This window comes from Carcharhinus amblyrhynchos, chromosome 23 (assembly GCF_965287045.1).
Source record: "Carcharhinus amblyrhynchos chromosome 23, sCarAmb.v2.hapA, whole genome shotgun sequence".
Taxonomy (NCBI): Eukaryota; Metazoa; Chordata; class Chondrichthyes; order Carcharhiniformes; family Carcharhinidae; genus Carcharhinus; species Carcharhinus amblyrhynchos.
The window spans coordinates 4,549,086-4,569,176 of NC_137346.1; the positions used below are offsets into that span (position 1 = coordinate 4,549,086).

Sequence of the window (20,091 nt, forward strand, 5' to 3'; positions counted from 1 at the left end):
AAGCTTCATCTAATGACGCTGAAGCAGGGAATTATAGTGGGTGTGGTCTGTCAGCATTCCCTTGACTGATGTCTATACAATAAGTAAATTCTGAAACTATTTCAACTATCCAGTTTTTCTGCAAGTTGAGAATCAGTATTTTAACAATAGAAGTGTTTAGTCATTTCGTTAATGATTTTTCAGTCTCATCTGGTACTTGTACAGAAGCAGAACTATGCAAGGAGAGCAAGGTGTTGAAATCAAATTACAATTACATCATGCTTTTTATATCCTCATGACATCCCAAAGCACTTCTATATTTTATGTATATTTATACATATAAAAATTATATATTTTCTGAACCATATTGAAAGAAAAGTAGGAATCACCACACTCTTCTCACATTAAGTTGATCTTTCTCTACGCCCTAGCTATGACTGTAAGACTACATTCTGCACTCTCTCCTTTCCTTTTCCATGAATGGTATGCTTTGTATAGCGTGCAAGGAACAATATGTGTATGCTAATACGTGTGACAATAATAAATCAAATCACAAACCACAATGTCATCATGACCAGATAATCTATTTTCAGTGACACTGGTTAAAGGTTAACATTAACCAGCGTACAATTGTGGACCAGATAACTGTATTAAAATTGTTCTCAGGTTGTGGGTGATACTGCCAGGGCCAGATTTATTAACCATCCCTACTTGGTTGAGAAGATGTTAGTGCGTCTTTATAAAGGAGTGGCATGGTGGTACAGCGGTTAGCATTGCTGCCTCACAGTGCCAAGGACCCAGGTTCAGTTGTGGTCTCAGGTCTGTGTATGTGTGGAGTTTGCACATTCTTTCCTAGTCTGCGTGGGTTTCCTCTGGGTGCTCCAATTTCCTCCCACACTTCAGAGATGTGCAGGTTAGGTTGATTGGCCATGCTAAATTGCCCTTTATGGGGACAGGGTCTGAATGGGATTGTGGCCAGTGCAGACTCGATGGGCCAAATAGCCTCCTTCCGCATTGTAGGGATTCTATGTGATTGGACAATTGAATAGCTGGCTAGGCTACTCAAAATATTAGTAGTCACTCCATACATAGTGCATTGGGCCTACATACGAAGTTTAATTCCAAGTACCATCAATTTACTGAAGATGTGGAAGATATCAAATTTCAGCTAAGATTTATTCACTAAATGTGAAAACAACAGCAAGAGGTGAATTTTCCCGTTCCGCCCACCATTGGAATTGGGGCGGGCGAGGGGCAAACCATGACCTCAGGCAGGATTTTCCAGTTTCGGAGTGAGTGCCATGGAAAATCCCACCCCAAGAATAACGCTTTCCAAACCAACAGGCCCTCAAAATTGAAACCAGTGAATAAGAAGTCAGTATATATATGATTGAATTGTTGGAGCTGAAATACCAGGGCCTACCGTGATTGCAGTTTTTCATCTTTAATATGTAACATGAACCTCAAGCCAATATTTAGTTTGTATTATCTAGAGAGAAAAACACATTTTAATATGTTCACACCAGTAATTTTTTACTTTGCACTGAATGTGTGAGGTAGTTTAGTGTTCTTTGCATTAGCAACCTAACAATAATTTGCATTTTAAAGCACTTTTAATGCAAAAATACCCCAAGGTGTATAAAGAAGTATAATCAAGCAGTAATGGATGTTGAGTTAAATTAAGCAATGTTAGGAATCGTAAAAGCTTACAGCACAGAAGGAAACTGCTTGGCCTGTTGTGCTAGTGCAGGGTCTTAAAAAGAGCAAGTGAACTTAATCCCACATCCTTGCTTTTGGTCCATAACCTTGTCAGTTCTTCATTCTCAAGGACCTGTCCAAATAATCCCAAAATTATTAATGGAATAGATAACTATGGAAGTCTGAGATCACGTAGCAACCGACTCAAGAACAGCTTCTTCCCTGCTGCTGTCACACTTTTGAATGGATTTACCTTGCATTAAGTTGATCTTTCTCTACACCCTAACTATGACTGTAACACTACATTCTGCGCTCTCTCCTTTCCTTCTGTATGAACAGTATGTTTTGTATGTTAGCACGCAAGAAACAGTATTTTTCACTCGATGTTAATACATGTACTGGGACCTCTCCTCTTTGTAGTATACATAAATGACTTGGAAGAGAGCGTAGGTGGTGTGATCAGCAAGTTTGCAGATGACACCAAGATGGCAGGGTTGGCGGGTACTGAAGTGGAATGTCAGGTGATACAACAGGATATAGATAGGTTGGTGCATTGGGCAGATAGGTGGCAGATGGAATTTAATCCTGACAAATGCGAGGTGATGCATTTTGGAAGGAATAATGCAGAGAGGTGCTATGTGATAAAACGTAGACCGATTAGGAGTATAGACATATAGAGGGACCTGGGAGTGCAGGTTCACAAATCCATGAAGGTTGCGACACAAGTGGAGAAGGTTGTTAGGAAGGCTTATGGAATGCTAGCCTTTATAGGTAGGGGTATAGAGTATAAAAGCTGCCGTCTAATGCTTCAGTTGTATAGAACGTTGGTTAGACCGCATTTGGAGTACTGCGTCCAGTTCTGGTCACCTTACTACCGGAAGGACGTGGAGGCTCTGAAGAGGGTTCAGAGGAGGTTTACTAGGATGTTGCCTGGCATGGAGGGGCTGGGGTACGAGGAAAGGTTGGAGAAACTGGGACTTTTCTCCTTGGAAAGACGGAGGTTGAGGGGGGACATGATAGAGGTATATAAGATACTGAAGGGATTAGATAGAGTCAATAGTGAAAGACTGCTCCCTAGACTGGGTACAAATACGAGAGGTCATGATTTAAGGGTGAGGGGGGAGAGGTATAATTTGGATGTGAGAGGTAGGTTCTTTACGCAGAGAGTTGTGGGGGTATGGAACGCGCTACCGAGGAGGGTGGTGGAGGCAGGAACGTTGGACTCGTTTAAGGTTCAGTTAGACAGACACATGAGTGAAACGAGGATGGAGGGTTATGGTAGGGGCTATTAAATAAGGTCAGAACCTCGGGAGACACCGGAAATGCAGACTTGTAAGTTAACGTTTTTGTCTTTTTATTCCGCAGGTGGAGGTCCACCTCGTTGTCAAACGAGGAGCATGCACACGGTGGGTCGTGCGTGGGCTGCTCTTGGAGGTTCCGGGAGTGGCCTAGTACTTCGTGTCGGTGTGTGTGCTTGATCGTGGACCGGTAGACGGGCGCCGCAACAGCTCAGTGACTAGCACTGCTGGCTGTGCAGATACATGGATTTGGGCCTGTGTCTGTGGGAGTTTGTGCATTCTCCCTGTGGTTGCGTGGGTTTCCTCTGGGCGCTCCGGTTTCCTCCCACACCCCAAAGATGTGCTCTTAGGCTGATTGGTTTACTAAATTGACACTATTCTCCCCTGAATCTGGCTAAGTTAGGGGTTCCATTCGTAGACACGCAGGGTAGAATAGGTGTAGGGTGATGCGGCGGCACGGGCTCGTTGGGCCGAAGGGCCTGTTTCCCGTGCTGGGTTGTTCTTTGTTCTTTGTACACGTGACAATAATAAATCAAATCACATCAAAGGAATTGGCTTCCACAATCTCGTCAGGTAAAACATTTCAGATCCTGACACATTGCTGTGAGAAAGACTTCCTCCTTCGCACTTCTCTCGATCATTTGCTGATGATTTTGACTGACTAATCGGAGGAAATCGATTTTCTCTCCCTACTGTAACAGACTCTCCCAGATCCTCTATTAGGTTACTTCTTAATTTTTTCTGTTCCAAGGAGAACTGTCCTAACCTTTCTAACTTGTCAAAACTGGAGCCCCTTCATTCTTATTAGCACCCTGTTAAACCCCTCTGAAAACTTTCAAAGCCCTTGGCATATTTACTGAGGCATGGTGCCCAGAAGTGTTTACTATCATCCGGCAGAGGCCTAACCTGTGATCTGTTAAGTTTTAGAATGAATTTCTTTTCTTTTATTTCTTATCCTTCTATTTATAAACCCAAGTAACACATTTTTTAAAAACCACCTTATTAACTTACCTTTCCACCATTAAGGACTTGTGATTTACACACAGAGGCCTCTACTCATGTACACTTTTTAAAATTGTGCTAATTATTGTGTACTGTCTTCCCATATTAGTCTCCCCGAACTGCATGACTTCCTACTACTTTACACTGAATTCTAACTGCTGTGTTAAAAGCTGGCTTAAAGAGGCTGAGTTATATTTTCCAGAGACAAGGGAGTCAAGGGTTATGGGAGGCAGAAAGGAAAGTGGAGTTAAGAAGACAATTAGATCAGCTAGAATCTTATTGAATGGTGGAGCAGGCTTGGAAGGGTTGAATAGCCTGTTCCTGCTCTTAGGTGCTATGTTCCTGTATTTTAAGGAGAATGGTAAGGGAAGTGATCGATGATTATCATTAAAAGAGAAAATGCTGGAAAATCTCAGCAGGTCTTTCAAAGGCTCATCTGGACTCAAAATGTCAGCTCTTTTTTCTCCTTACAGATGCTGCCAGACTTGCTGAGATTTTTCAATGTTTTCTCTTTTGGCTTCAGATTCCAGCATCATCACTGATTTACTCTTATCTGATAGATGATTGTCACTTGTTGTTGGAAAAGGTAGTGACAGCAGAACCTTCATAAATGATTACATAGTATATACAGTACAAAAAAATTGCATTTACCAGCAGAACTCGCTAATCCTTTTTGCTGCATTTGCTTATCTAGCCTCCCTTAACTGCATCATTACTATTCTCTTCAACCTCCCATAATTGCATTTTACTATTTTCTTCAACCACTCCATGTAGCAAGTTCCATATTTTCACCATGCTCTGATTAAATATGTTTTTTCTGAATTCCCCATTAGATTCCTTGGTGACTATTTTACATTAGTGGCTTTGGGTTTTGCTCTTTCTGACAAGTGGAAACACTCTTCCTATGACTACTATCAAAACCTTTCATAATTTTGAAGACCTCTATTAGGTCACCTCTGAGCCTTCTCCTTTGAAGAACAAAACACATCCACCTTGTGCAACCTTTTCTGATAGATATGACCTCACAGTTCTGATATCTTCCTTGCAATTTTTAAAAAAATCCTATCCAGTCACTCTATATCATTATTTTATACCTTGGCAGCTAGAATTGTGCACTGTGCTCCAGGTGTGGTCAAACAAATTCAGCATAACTTCTTTGCTTTCAATTCTATCCTTTGAGAATAATCCCGAGTACTTGCTATATTACAACCTTGCTGGTATACTTTTCATGATTTGAATTTTTGTATTTCCAGATCCTTTTACTCCTGTACCCCATCTGGATTCTTAATTTCTAAGGAACCTCTTTTATTTGTCTTACCAAAATATGGTGCCCCACATTTATCCATGTTGAAATTAATTTTACAATTAAATGCCCATTTTGCAAGTTTGTTAATATCTTCTTCTCCTCAGTTCTCAGTAATGACTAATTCTCACCATATCCATCCCCCCAATAACTTTGGTTTAATTTGCAAATTTGGAAATTGTGTTTTTGATTCCAATGTTTAAGTTGTTGATTCAATTATGAACATCAGTGGTCCTGGGACTTAACTTTGCATAGGATTCTGATTCCTAAGATATTTGACATGTATGTGACTAATAGCTGAATCTACCCAGTTATATTCAATTAGAAATTTATCTCTTAAAGTCAGTTACACTTGGATTCATCAGGATTCGGACTTTGATATACTTGTGATGATTCTGACTTGGTGGCATTTCTGCAGAGGAGATGTCATTACAACAAGTGCAGTTGATGCTGGCCACTTGATATAATGGAAGCTTGTAGACTATTGCCGTAGAAAGAACTATTGTTACTTGACAATGCTTCTACAAGACTCTAATGACCTTACCATTCCCCAGTTTGCATGACTTGCATAGTGCTCTGGATTTACTCTTTGTACTCTGTTTTGTAAGTCCTACACATGAATAAGACTACTTATGATTTTTGTTCCATTTAAGGCTAAAGAGAATGAATTTTTGTAGTCCACCCCCTCAAATGAGAAACCTAGACATCAGGGATGAGCTTTATGGCTTCTCTGTATCTCCTGCAGCTTAGGTGTGTGCTTTGTTTAGATACCAAAATGAATGCAATACTGAAGGTGTGGCCTGGTTGGGGTACTGACATTATAGCAACCAAGTGTAATGGCATAAACAAAACTGCCGCTAACAAAAATAGCACCTAGAATGAAATAAAAGCACCCTTGTCACTTCACAATATATAATAATACATGCCATGGAGGTGATTAGAAGGCTGTGATCTAACTGATGGGTAATGATGGCACTTGTAAGCACTTCCAGCTTCACTTTCATGTTTTTTTGTAAGATTGTCTGAACCTCTTGATGTGATTACAGCCTTGTAATTACTCCCAGGTACTTTTTTTTTGTTCATTTTTGTGTCTGTGGCAGAATGATTTCTGTGACATTCAATTTTTTCTAATCCTGTATTTCAGCATGGAATAATTTTCACGTGTGCTTGGTATCCTATGAACAGCTCCAGCTCAGTTGTCCTGCAAAAGTACTAGTTACTATTTTCTGCCCGTGTCAAATAGTCCCAGGGTAAATGCTGCGTTATTTTTCATAATTTTTTTCCCTTTTCTTACTTTTTTCATGTAAGGCAATGGGGAACTTAAGCAGCCCATCCTTGGAATTTGCTAGGGTACTACTCCCAGCAAATTCCTCAAGAACTTCCCAGCAAGAGTTGCCTTTGCTGTTGATTTTCAGAACCGAGAAACACTTGGCGCTCTTTCAACCACATGAGTCCGTCGCCATTCATTTTGAGGTCAAGTGCTGTGTCTTGACTTCACCTACCCTCCTTGGTTCCACATCCTTTAATAACCTTAGCTAACAAATATCCACAAATCCCAGTTCAAATTGATCTCCACAGCCTTTTAGGGGAGAAAACTCCAAATTTCCATTACCCTTTGTGTGAAGAAGTGCCCCTTGATATCACTCCTAAAATGCCTGGTTCTAATTTTATGATTCTCCTTCATGTTCTGGAGTTCCCCACCAGAGGAAATAATTCCTGTCCATCTACTCTATCAGCTCTGTCTTACGAGGAATTTTTTCTCAACAAGGTCGACATACTTTGCACACACATTAGGAATGACTGAATCAGTTGAAACACTGCTGACACACACAGCGGAATTTTCCCACCCTGCCCGCCACAGGAGTCGTAGCGGGCGGGGGTGGACTTTGCAAAGGTCCGTTGACCTCGGGTGGGATTTTCCAGTCTTGGACAAATGCAGCCGGAAAGTCCCAGAAATAATCTTGAATCTTCAGCATTTAACCTCATGTGATAACATTAGCTCCGCAAGCCTATCACACAAGTCAGACCACAGCGCAACAACTTTGCCCACATTCCTACACTGGTGCTGCTTTGACTAGAGATGGCATGATACATAAGGCCAAGGAAAGAGAGGGTATAAGCATCAGGAAAGACAGCAGCCTAAAGCTCTTTGTCCCAGAAGGGAGAAGGTTGAGTGAGGCATGACCTTACAGCAGCCATTAAAATTATGAAGGCATTTGATAGGGTAGACAGAGAAGGATTTCCATTTGTGGAAGAATCTGAAACCAAGGGTCATAAATATAACATAGTCACCTAATAAATCCAGTAAGGATTCTTTACCTCGAGTGGTTAGAATGTGGAACTAGCTACCACACTGAGTAACAAAAACAAAAAAAGCCTTTATAAATTTAAGAGGAAGCTGGAGAGAGAAAGGAACAAAAGGGTATGCTAAAAACAGCAAAATACTCAACAGGTTTTGCAACATCTTTGGAGGGCAAAAATAATTTATGGTCAGGATTTTATGGTCTTGCTCGTCCCGAAACTGTAAAAATCCTGCCCAAGGTCAACGGACCTTTCCACAGTCCGCCTTCTCGTCAGCTCCAATTCCCATGGCGAATGAGACGGTAAAATTCCGGCCAGTGTTTCAGGTTGATGACCTTTCATTAGAATTGGGAACAGTTAAAAGTGTTTGAAATGTAGATATATTGTCAGATGAAGTAAGGAGACAGAAGAATTGCATGTAGCTTAAAACACTGGAACAGACCAGTTGGACAGATGTGTTAATTGTACATTAACTGTGTTTAATTGTATAGTGATGGACATAAATTGCCATTCACTTGAACCCCTAGTAGCAGCCTGAAACTGGTGATTAGGTTAGATCTAGGCTTATAATGTGTGAATACGTAACTAAATGTGTGTAAAGATTGGCTCAGTTCTGTCCTTCACCAGCTGGCTTTCTGGAGTAGCTCTTGAACTAAATAATATAAACCCATAAAGACCAGCTTTTATCCTTGTTCACTGCAGTTAACAAACGTCAGCTGAGGCTGCAGTTGAGTTTTTTTAATTCTTTGATGGGACGTGAGCATTGCTGGCAAAGCCAACATTTGTTGCCCATCCCTAATTGCCCTTGAATTGGGCCATTTCAGAGGAAATTAAGAGTCAAGCTCATTATTATGGATCTGGAGTCACAGATAGATCATAGAAGGTAAGTGCAGCAGATCTTTTACCTAATGGGCATTACTGGACCAGATAAGTTTTTATGACAATTGACGGTAGTGTCACTATCACCATTACTGAAATGAGCTTTATGTTATTAACAGAATTTGAATTCCATCAGCTGCCGTGGTAGGATTTGAACCCAGGCCTACAGAGCAGTAATCTGAGTCTGTGAATTACTAGTTCAGTGACATTACCACGTTTACTATCCAATCACCCTGCTGGAAATTGTACGTGTGTGTGTGTGTGTGTGTGTGTGTGTGTGTGTGTGTGTGTGTGTGTGTGTGTGTGTGTGTGTGTGTGTACATTGGGGTGGCAGTCCCAGCTGTGGTGCCTTCCGCACATTGTCTAGCTTCTGTGAAATGAGGAGTAGCCGCTTACCAAAGGACTCTGTGCCCACAGATTTTTGCCAGCAAGGAAAAAAGAGAAGTTGACTGGATTTATATACCGAGTTTTCCGAAATCATAATTACATCATTAAACTTATCCTGCAAAAATTTCTACCTTATTTCCTTCATAATTTCCCTGGAGGGTTTTTCTTGTGTGCTCAAAAGATTAAAATTACGCAGATTTTAATACCAATTGAACTATTAAAATCTTCTAGCTAAACTGTGAATAAGTAACTATAGCTAGTTAACCCCACTATGGTTTGATTAACCCACAATTACCACTTCCCCAGTGGACCCCATGGGTTGAAAATTGCTAGTTTGGGTCACATCCACATGGAGGATACAAATCCCTCACTGTTCCATTTCACACACCCTTTAATATCCTCAGTTATAAAAGTGCTTGGACTTGTTAGTGACCTTGCTGCAGAACACCAGGATGCACTTTCTTTCTTTTATCTTTGCATTGGAATAACAATTCTCCTCATTGTTCTTCCTATCTCTCTGTGCTATTTTAAAAGCTATACATAATTTGCAGGAATCCCTGCAGATGTGCAAATGCTGAATCCAAATCAATTTGTTTGGGAATTCAGACTGCAGTGTGTGACCGTCACCAAAGAGGCTAAATGGAGCAACTGTGGAAGTTTGCAGTTTCTGTATTGTAGTAGCAACGTGCTGAGAGGTGTTCTTACAAATGAAATATCCAACTATCTTTATTTCTAATACTATTCTCTCCTCTGCAAGCCTTCTCCTTAGACTATTGATTTACTTGCTTGGGGTATGGTTCCAACCAAGCCAGTGATTCTCTGGGACCTCATCCAAGTATCCATTCTTTATGTGACTATTTACAGACTGTTCAACTGCAAGGCAAATCACAGGCGAGCTCAATTCTAGCCTCGCTTAGCTTTGATCATGGGGTAGCAATCGGGAGCAGGAACCCTTGCTGGGTTTCCTTTCCATGGCCCAGGGCACTGAGGCAAATAATCACATATTTTAACCCTGTCTCTGCTCACTCAGCGCACGTCAGAGATTGAAACTGGAACCTCTGCCCTCAGCTACTGAATGACAGTAAAACGTGGAGTTGCACTCAAATTAATGATATTATTGTGACTGTCTGGGACAGAGTGGCATGATCAACTGGAGTAATGTGAAGGCTTTAAAAATGTTTTTAAAGCAAACAGCTGAACTCACTTAAAATGTACATCAAATATGTAGCCTATCATAATGAAATCTTAAATCACATAACACTCTCATGATGTCTGAAATTACATTTCATTGATATAATGTGGCTAACAGTTTTTCACTGTACTCTCAAGAATCCAGCCTGTGTGGCCAGTAACATAAATAAAAGTTCCTTTCAAGTTTCCTGCTACCCAGTCATTTTAGTTCAAAATTACATGTTAGTGCAAGGCCACAAAAGCCTGAGCGAGACACTCCAGTCATCGCCAGCTTCTGGGGGAACACTTTATGCCACCAGCATTTCCATCCCACCCTGTAGGCCAGCCCTCATCTATCAAACCCAGGCTGGAGAGGAAACACCCAGATAAACATACCACAACGCTTAAACTTCCAATCACTCTGTGTTTCCGCTTCCAGAGCCTATAATTAGAAACCCTTCTCTTCCGTCTGTTCCCTCGTGACGCAAATGCTTTTTGTGGCTTGGCACCTCGTTGGGGCGTGGGTTAGTTTTTGGCCCGTCCAGTGTCTGGCTTGGTGTTTACAGACTCTTACTACAGCATAAATAGCACTTTCTAATTCTATACCACCTCGTCCCCTTTTTACACAGATGATCTCAGCATTACTTACTTCCCTCCTCTTTTCCTCAAAGCAGTTTTTTTCGTTTTAAGTAATTGGTGTGAAAAAGGGGAAATGGTAAATTGGAGTGAAGTAAGCTATTGCTCATTTAGTCAAAACACGTTTCCAGTGATTGAAACCAATTAGCTGTTTTTACAAAAGATAGCAATCTGCGGGCCTTTTCTTCTGGTGTGACTCCCCTCGCTTTTTATATTAGATAAGCTGAACAACAAAGCAACCATTACTAATCAGACTTGCACCAGCCGCACCCTTGGTGCTACAGATTTGCAAAGAAAAGATGATTATAAACAGCCTTTCATTGATAGCACGTGTGTTGTGTTAGCAGCACTGTAAAGGCTGTGGATTCCAGAAAAAATCGCTAGCTTTAGAACTCACTTCAAAAGGGCTGAACATCCCCAAACAAAGTGCAATATTTTAAAGGGAAACAATGAACAGATCATACCTTGTTTCCATAGCTTCATTAGCTTGGACACGTAGACTGAAATGCAACAATGAGAGCATTCATGACAATCCCAGGATTCCCCTGTAAAAATTGACATACTCTTCAGGCTCTCTGCAAATATTGACACATTCCTGGAGACCCCCTGCAAATATTGGTAGTCCCCTGGGGATTGTGTAAATATTGTCTCTCTCCTGGGGCACCCTTTGCCAACTTCCAGAACGCAGTTAGCAAAAGATGAACGGAGTATTACAGAATACTTTAAAACATACTGCAGGGCAACAGATATTACATGTTCTTAAGTCAAGAAATACGAAAAGACACATAAACACAGAACCTGTGAACGATAGAGTCTGAGGACTCCCTCCACCACAGTGGCAGCACTGTGCGTCATGTACACAATGTACAGCAGCAACTTGCCCCGAGAGCATCTTCCCAACATACACTTCTATCTTCTACAAGGACAAGGGCAGCAGTCTTTAAAGTTTATTTATTAGTCACAAGTAGGTTTTACATAACACTGCATTTAAGTTACTGTGAAAATCCCCTAATCGCCACACTCCGGCACTTGTTTGGGAACACTGAGGGAGAATTTAGCATGGTCAGTGCTCTTAACCAGCCTGTCTTTTGGACTGTGGGAGGAAACTGGAGCACCCAGAGGAAACCCACACAGACACAGGGAGAACATGCAAACTCCAGAGCCGAGAATCAAACCCCAGTCCCTGGCGCTGTGAGGCAGCAGTGCCAACCACTGTGCCACCGTGTCATCCATAACGCAGGCAAATGCACCACCTGCACATGCAACATTTAAATGAATATTCCCTTAGATGGAATTTGCATTTATATAGCACCTTTCTCAACCTTGGGACATTCCAGTGGGCTTTACAGCCAATGAGGTACTTTTGAAGTGGAGTGAACTGTCAAATGAAGAGATTAGTTTGCGTGCAGCAAGCTCCCACAAGCAGCAATGTGGTAAGGACAAGATCATTTGTTTGAGTTGTTTGTTGGTTGAGCAATAAATGTTGGACAGGACACTGGAGAGAGTTCCTCTGCAGTAGTATTTCTGAGTATTTTCCATTAGGATTTCTCCATGAATGGGTCAATGAGTCAATTGAAATCTCACCTCCACAAAATTCAAATCTGTGGGCCAGATTAACAGAACTAGAGGGCAGATGCTTCAGATGCCCCCAAGCATCGACTCTCACAATGTTGAGCTAACAACATGCCGTATATAGAGTCACTTTCTGGTTCCTTCTCCTGACAGATTTCCTAATACCTCCTCCTCCCAGCTATGTGTCAGTGGTACACAGCTCCTGTTAGTGAGGTTCGAGAAGAATGTGTGTAGGTGGGACCTGCAAACTTTTCTTTCTGGTAATGTAAAAGAGCCCGGCCAATTTTATGGCTTGTATTTTATGGATTGAATTACAGTAGATTTCCTGAATACTGAATCTGGCCCACTTTACCCCTGTGGCCCTGTTTGTTTGTTTGGCATTTTGAGTGGTTAACACTGCTGTCTCTCAGCGCCAGGGACCCAGGTTCAATTCTGGCCTCGGGTCACTGCCTGTGTGGAGTTTGCACGTTCTCCCTGTGTCTGTGTGGGTTTCCTCCCACGATCCAAGGATGTGCGGATTGGGCGGATTGGCCATGCTAAATTGACCCTAGTGTCGGGGCATTAGCAGGATAATTATGTGGGGTTACGGGAATAGGGTGGGATTATGGTCGGTATAGACTCGATGGGCCGAATGACCTCCTTCTGTACAGTAGGAATTCTATTTCTTACAAAGTTCCCTGTTCAGTTTTGCACCTAGCAAACTCACTTATCGAACCTTGCCTTAAATGTGCCTATGGTATGTACATCAAGTACTCTATGTGGGTCGCGAATTTCACACTTCCACCATTCTCAGGATAAAAAATCTCATGATTTCCTGATTAGAATTGTTAATGAATACCTTATTTTACAGGTATGATCCCTAGTTGTCAACTTGTCCAACACCCTTCATAATTTTAAAGAATTCTACCTGAACACCTTTCAATCTTCCCTGAGTTTGCATATTTTTAAAGGCTGCTTGTGGGCTTCAACCCATTCCCGTACTTTAGCACATAACCTAGGCTGTCATGTCATTGCAGGAATGATGGAGTGTTACATTTCTGGAGATACTTTGGATATACTGAAAATGTAAGAAAATATGTCACAAATTGAAGTTTTTTTTGAAAAATAATGTCACTATATTCTCCCGTTACCAGAGGTTGTCACTATTGGACTGTAGCAATGACACTTGTGTAGACTAATCTCAAAGTGCTTATAGGACAGATTGCACAATGTAAGCTTTTTCCCAGGATGGAAGAGTCAATTACTACGGGGCATAGGTTTAAGGTGCAAGGGGCAAGGTTTGAAGGAGATGTATGAGGCAAGTTTTTTTGACAGAGGATGGTGGGTGCCTGGAACTCACTGCCAGGGGAGATAGTGGAAGCAGATATAATAGTGACTTTTAAGGGGCGTTTTGACAAATACATGAATAGGATGGGAATAGAGGGATATGGTCCCTGGAAGGGTCGGGGGTTTTAGTTCAGTTGGGCAGCATGGTCTCTGCAGGCTTGGAGGGCTGAAGGGCCTGTTCCTGTGCTGTAATTTTCTTTGTTCTTGATTCTTTAGAAGTCCATTTCTGCCATTAGGTTATGATGAGATATTGTTAATGCACTGAAGAATAAAACATAATTCCAGATCACACCCTTTCCTGACGAAGTTTGGACTTGGCAACCTCATTATTACATCATTATTTAGTGATGCCCCTAATCCTGATTAATCCGCAGGTTTCTTATGTGGTTCCGTTTTTGTTGTAAAAGTAGATTTGTGCCAGCGAAAGCAAGAACGCCCCTTTTCTCTGGTCTGCACAGAAATAATGAACTGTCAGACTAAATCAGGGCTGGAAGAACGTTTCTTTGCTTTAGGTAGTTGAAGTGAGGACTGGGGTTCATTTGGAGATGTGATAAATTTGCAGCAGAAATTGGGCTAATTTTGGAATAACACTCGCCTTTCTACCTCAGACAGGTTTGTTTGAGGCTTCAAAGCAAGAGGTTCAAAGAAGGTCACCCTCCTGTGGAGTGAGCTGGAAATCAAAGTCAGTGCCTCTGTGTCAGATCGGTAACTCAACACTTTCTAGTGTGTGAGCTGATTTGGTTGTCCCTCTGTGTTAGACCTGGGGAATCACATTTACCTTTTAGTTTTTATGACCTGAGCTGAACACAGTTTCAAGAAGCCTGATGGAACTTTGCCCTGTCTGGTAACCTCAGAGGATCAGGAATCTCCAAACCAATAACAGGCATTGTACGTAAATCATATTCTCACAGACATTCAAATAGAATTAATATGGAGTTCCTGTTATTCAACAAGGTAAGGGAAAACCTGCCTTAAACTGAGAGTTTGCTGCTGAGTTTGTCAGGCTAAGAAAATTATTTATATGCAGGGATTATTGGACTGTTTTAGAAAGGGAAAAACTTGCTCCAAGAAATTGTTGGAGGACTTAGAAGAAGGACCATCTTCTGTCATGTAGAGTGTAAGAAATAGGGAAAATACTTCTTTCCTTTGCATATGTTATAAAGCATTTTTGTTCAAACAAAGAAAAGACAAATCTGTTCATGGTTGGTTGATTATGTTGCTATACATAACCCAGGTAGTGAGAACTGTTTGACTAAGCTTTGAGATTACACATGAAGGGTGGTTGCTGGGGCACTGGGTGGGCATTTGGGAAGCAGAGATCTGATAATGCTGCATCCTGCAAATAAATCACCCGTCAAGGAAAATATCTGTGTCTTGGGGTGACACGGTAGCACAGTGGTTAGCATTGCTGCCTCACAGCGCCAGGGACCCGGGTTTGATTCCTGGCTTGAGTCACCGTGTGTGTGGAGTTTGCACATTCTCCCCATGTCTACATGGGTTTCCGCCGGGTGCTCCGGTTTCCTCCCACAGTCTAAAAGACGCGCTGGTTAGGTGCATTGACTCGAATAGGTGCCGAAGTGTGGTAACTAGGGGAGTTTCACAGTAACTTCATTGCAGTGTTAATGTAAACCTTGCTTGTGACTAATAAATAAACTTTAAATTTTAGCTTTTAAAACTTTTTTGTACTTCATCATCTGCCATGGAGCCAATGACCAGGCTGAACGAGTGTTTCTGCTCACAATCGAATGTTGGCCACTTTGGTGAATCTTTAATGCCTGAATGGGCTGCTGAAAATCACTTTCAGAACCTCTGCTAACTGCAGCAAACAGAATATAAGACCAAAACTTACAACAATCACTAGCAAGTCGCAGAATGGATGCTAGTTGCATGATACAAATTCTGTATAACAGATCAGTAACAGACACTGCTAGCGCAGTGATCACTCTGATTGTGATTTCTAGATTTCCCCAGTCTTTTCCATTCTGGTCAGGAATACTGGTGTTCTTTTTAACTTCTTTGTTTTTGTACAACCGTATCGAATGCACCAACTTAACTCAATATAAAACTTCTAGTCAAAATGTGCACTGGATGTTGAACTGACCTAACCTCCTTCATGTCAGTGGTTAGATTTATTAACTGATGTTATTGATGTTTATTTCAGGGATGCTGCTCGTTACCACTGACACACAAGGCCATGACTTCCATGTATTTCGAATCCTGACACATCCGTGTTCATCTTCACAGAGTGCTGTGCATCACCTTTACACTTTACATCGTGGAGAGACAGAGGCTAAGGTATGGTGTGAATTTCAATGTTGGACAATAGTTACTGCGTAGACCATAAGACCAGAAGACATAGGAACAGAATTAGGCCACTCGGTCCATCGAATCTGCTCTGCTATTCAATCATGGCTGATTTTTCCTCATCCCCATTCTCCTGCCTTTTCTCCATAGCTCCGGATCCCCTTATTAATCAAGAACCTATCTATCTCTGTCTTAAAGACACTCAGTGATCTGGCCTCCACAGGCTTCTGCAGCAAAGAGTTCCACAGATTCACCACTCTCTGGCTGAAGAAATTCCTCCTTATCTCTGTTTTAAAGATAGGCTGGAAAATAATTTGTTTGAGGGAATGCCTGACATCAGATTTCATACAGAACAATGGTTTTCAAACTTATGCACTGGGAGTTGAAATTTTACAAGCACTTAGAGGTAAATGCAGAGAAAAACAATAAAGAATACTTAAGCTGCTACTTAGAAGCATCAGTTGTTCCCATCCATTGATGGACAGAAAGCCAATGCTATCTTGGAAGTCAGCTCCCTCAGCCCTTAGTTTGAAAACCTGTGATGGCTACAAGGAGTGGGTTACAGATCAGGTATGGTGTAGGTTGGAGTGCATTCAATATACTGAGTGATTAAGTTGACATGAGCAGCTATAACATTGAAGTCTGAACAACTTATCAATGCCCTCGTTACACTTGTGATGTTCTATGCAACACTTACAGTTTTAATTTTAATTAATGAGCAGCTTTATCCCATTTTCACTATTTAGCTCTCACACCCGTTTCTAGAAATGGAGCAGATTCTCTGCAGTGGCAGCCTTCAGGTATTAGAGGGCACAGACAGCCCATATTGTCACTGACTCGCAGCCAGGTTTACATCCCGGACCCACTCCTTCTTTGATCAATTGGATAAACATTAAAAGGCCTGAAACCTATGTTTATCTCTGAGCAGAACAAATAATCTGAGTGATTAAACTGGCCTGCTGACGGCAGGGACCCAGTTTTATCTTTGTGGCTGCTTGACTCTGCTTGTTCTAACTTCCAAACTGCTGTTATAAACTGACCTTTGTATCTGGATGAACAATTGTGATTAAGAAAAAATGTACTGGCAGATTAGGTTTCTTTAGAACCACTAAGCTGACTATAAAAAGAAAGACTTGCATTTATGAAGCATCTTTCACAACCGCAGGACATCCCAAAGCACTTTACATCCAATGAAGTATTTCTGAATATGTAGTTACTGTTTCCAGGCTTGACATGATGCTGAACTCTTCTTCTGCCGCCGCCTTCTCTGTACTCACTTCTTTGGGCAGGAGTCCTCCCCCTGTTCAGCAGATCCTTTCACTCACCTCCAGCATTCTTCTTCTACCTGGACCCTTCCCTCGGGCCTCTTAGCTATTCTTGATCCATTCATCGAGAACTGTTGGCATGACTTCGGCCATCTCAATTTCTACGCTCCTCTCAGCCACTCTAACTTGTCTCCTTCTGAACTTGCTGCATTGCGCTCTCTCAGCCCAACTTGGCCCTGACCTTGTCATCAAACCCACCGACAAGGGTGTGCTGTGGTTTTCTGGCGAATGGACTCTATCACACAGAGGCTGAGCGCCAACTCTCGGACGCTCCTTCCTACCTTCCCCTGGACTATGACCCGACCGTTGAACATCAAGCCACCGTTTCCGGGACTATCAATGACCTCATCTCCTCTGGAGACCTTCCCTCCACAGCCTCCAACCTCATAGTTTCCCAACCCCACACAACCTGCTTCTAACTCCTTCCCAAACTCCACAAACAGGACTGCCCCAGTAGGCCCATCATGTCAGCGTGTTCCCACCCACTGAACTCATTTCCTCCCACCTTGATTCCATTCTTTTCACTCTTGCCCAGTCCCTTCCCACCTACTTCCACCATTCCTCCGATGCCCTACACCATATCAACAACTTTTAGTTCCCGGCCCAAATGCCTCCTCTTCATCATGGATGTCCAATCCCTCTATACCTCCATTCCCCACCTGGATGGCCTCAAAGCTCTTCACTTCTTCCTCGAACAAAACAATCTCCATCCACCACCACTTTCCTTCATCTGCCTAAACAATTTCTCTCACTCAATAGTTTCTCCTTTAACTCATCTCACTTCCTGCAAATAAAAGGTATGGCTATGGGCACCCGCATGGATCCCAGTTATGCCTATCTATTTGACAAAGGGTCACCTGGACTCGAAATGTCAGCTCTTTTCTCTCCTTACAGATGCTGCCCGACCTGCTGAGGTTTCCCAAAATTTTCTCTTTTGGTGCCTGTCTCTTTATGGGTTATATGGAGCATTCCCTGTTCCAGTCCTACTTCAGCCTCCCCCCACAATTCCTTTATCGCTACATCAGTGACTTTTTCGGTGCCACTTCATGCTCTCGTCTGGATTTGGAAAAATTTAATCGATTTTTCTTCCAATTTCCACCCCCCATCACCTTCACATGGTCCATCTCTGACACTTTTCCCTTCCTCGACCTCCCTGTCTTCATTTCTGGTGATAAACTGTCCACTAGTATCCAATACCAGCCCACCATCTCCCACAGCTACCTTGACTACAGCTCTTCACAGCCCACATACTGTAAGGACTCCATCCCATTCCCTCAGTTCCTTCACCTCTGCCGCATCTGTTCTGATGATGCCACTTTCCAAAATAGCACTGCCAAGGAACGTAGTAGTGATTGGAGATAGTGGGGTGAAGAGTATTGACACTGTCCTTTGTCACAATGACAAAGTGCACAGAAGGGTGTGTTGTCTGCCTGGTGCTCGGGTACAGGATGTCGCAGCTGGGCTGCAGAGGAACCTGGAGTGGGAGGGTGAGAACCCGGTCGTTGTAGTACATGTGGGTGCCGGCGACGTAGGCAAAGTGCGGACTGAGGATCTGGGGAGGGAGTACGAGAAGCTGGGAATGGAATTAAAAAGTAGAACCGACAAGGTGGTCGTCTCTGGGCTACTGCCTGAACTGAGTGCAGACGGGCGTAGGGTTGACAGGATAAAGGAAGTGAATGGGTGGCTCAGGGATTGGTGTGGGAGGAATGGGTTCGAATTTATGGGGCATTGGCACCAGTATTGGGGTAGGTGGGACTTGTTCGGGCGGGATGGGGTTGGTCTGAATCGTGCTGGGACCAGAGTGTTGGCGAATCGAGTAAAGAGGACTGTAGACAGGGCTTTAAACTAATTGGTGGGGGGAGGGTGCGAGGGTAGGTGACGCTACGAGGTCTAAAGTTAAGGATAGGGTACAGGTAAGGGAAGAGGCCGAGGATGTCCCAATTGGTGGCGTTACGGCAAATAGGGTCCAGGTGAAGGCTGGGATGAAAGCGCTTTATCTGAATGCACGAAGCATTCGGAATAAAGTGGATGAGCTGGTGGCACAGATCGACACAAATGGATACGATCTGGTGGCCATTACAGAGACGTGGCTGCAAGGTGACAGGGACTGGGAGATGAATGTACAGGGCTATCAAGTGTTTAGGAAGGATAGGCAGGAGGAAAGAGGGGGTGGCGTAGCTCTGCTGATTAAGGATAGTATCAAGGTGGTAGCAAGGGATGATATCGGAGCCAAAGAGCAGAACGTGGAATCGTTGTGGGTGGAGATTAGGAACAGCAAAGGGAGGAAGACGCTGGTGGGTGTCGTCTATAGGCCCCCGAATAATGATCTGGAGGTGGGGCGGGCTGTTAACGCGCAAATAAGTGCGGCGTGCAGGAATGGGACGGCAGTAGTTATGGGAGATTTCAATCTGCATATTGATTGGTCGACCCATGTTGGACGAGGTGGGCTCGAGGAGGAGTTCTTGGAATGCTGCCGGGATAATTTCCTTGAACAGTGTGTGTTGGAGCCGACGAGGGAGCGAGCTATCTTGGATCTGGTGCTATGTAATGAGGCGGGTAGAATTAGGGACCTTGCGGTGAAGGATCCTCTTGGAGAGAGTGATCATTGTATGGTGGAGTTTCTGGTGCAGATGGAGGAGGAGAAAGTGGGTTCCCGGACACACGTCCTTTGTTTGAATAGAGGGGAGTATGGTAGGATGAGAGAAGAATTGGCGAATGTGGACTGGGGGAGTGCGTTGGAAGGTAGGTCTGCTGAGGAGCAGTGGAGGATCTTTAAGGAGATCTTTCTTGGTGCTCAGCAGAAATTTATTCCGATGGTTAAAAAGGACAGTAGGAAGAGAGGTAATAAGCCGTGGATAACGAAGGAGGTGAAGGAAAGTGTTAAATTAAAAGCGGAGGAATTTAGAGTAGC

At 42.9% G+C, this 20,091-nt stretch overlaps 1 protein-coding gene across 4 annotated transcripts in view; it reads left to right on the forward strand.

Annotated features, from left to right (window-relative positions):
• bcas3 (BCAS3 microtubule associated cell migration factor) overlaps positions 1-20,091 on the forward strand; it is an 891,691-nt gene that overhangs the window by 306,450 nt on the left and 565,150 nt on the right. For all 4 annotated transcript variants that reach the window (XM_080210581.1, XM_080210584.1, XM_080210583.1 and 1 more), the window contains exon 14: positions 15,713-15,846. In XM_080210581.1, the coding sequence (XP_080066707.1) occupies positions 15,713-15,846 (134 nt within the window). The remainder of the gene's footprint in view (positions 1-15,712; positions 15,847-20,091) is intronic.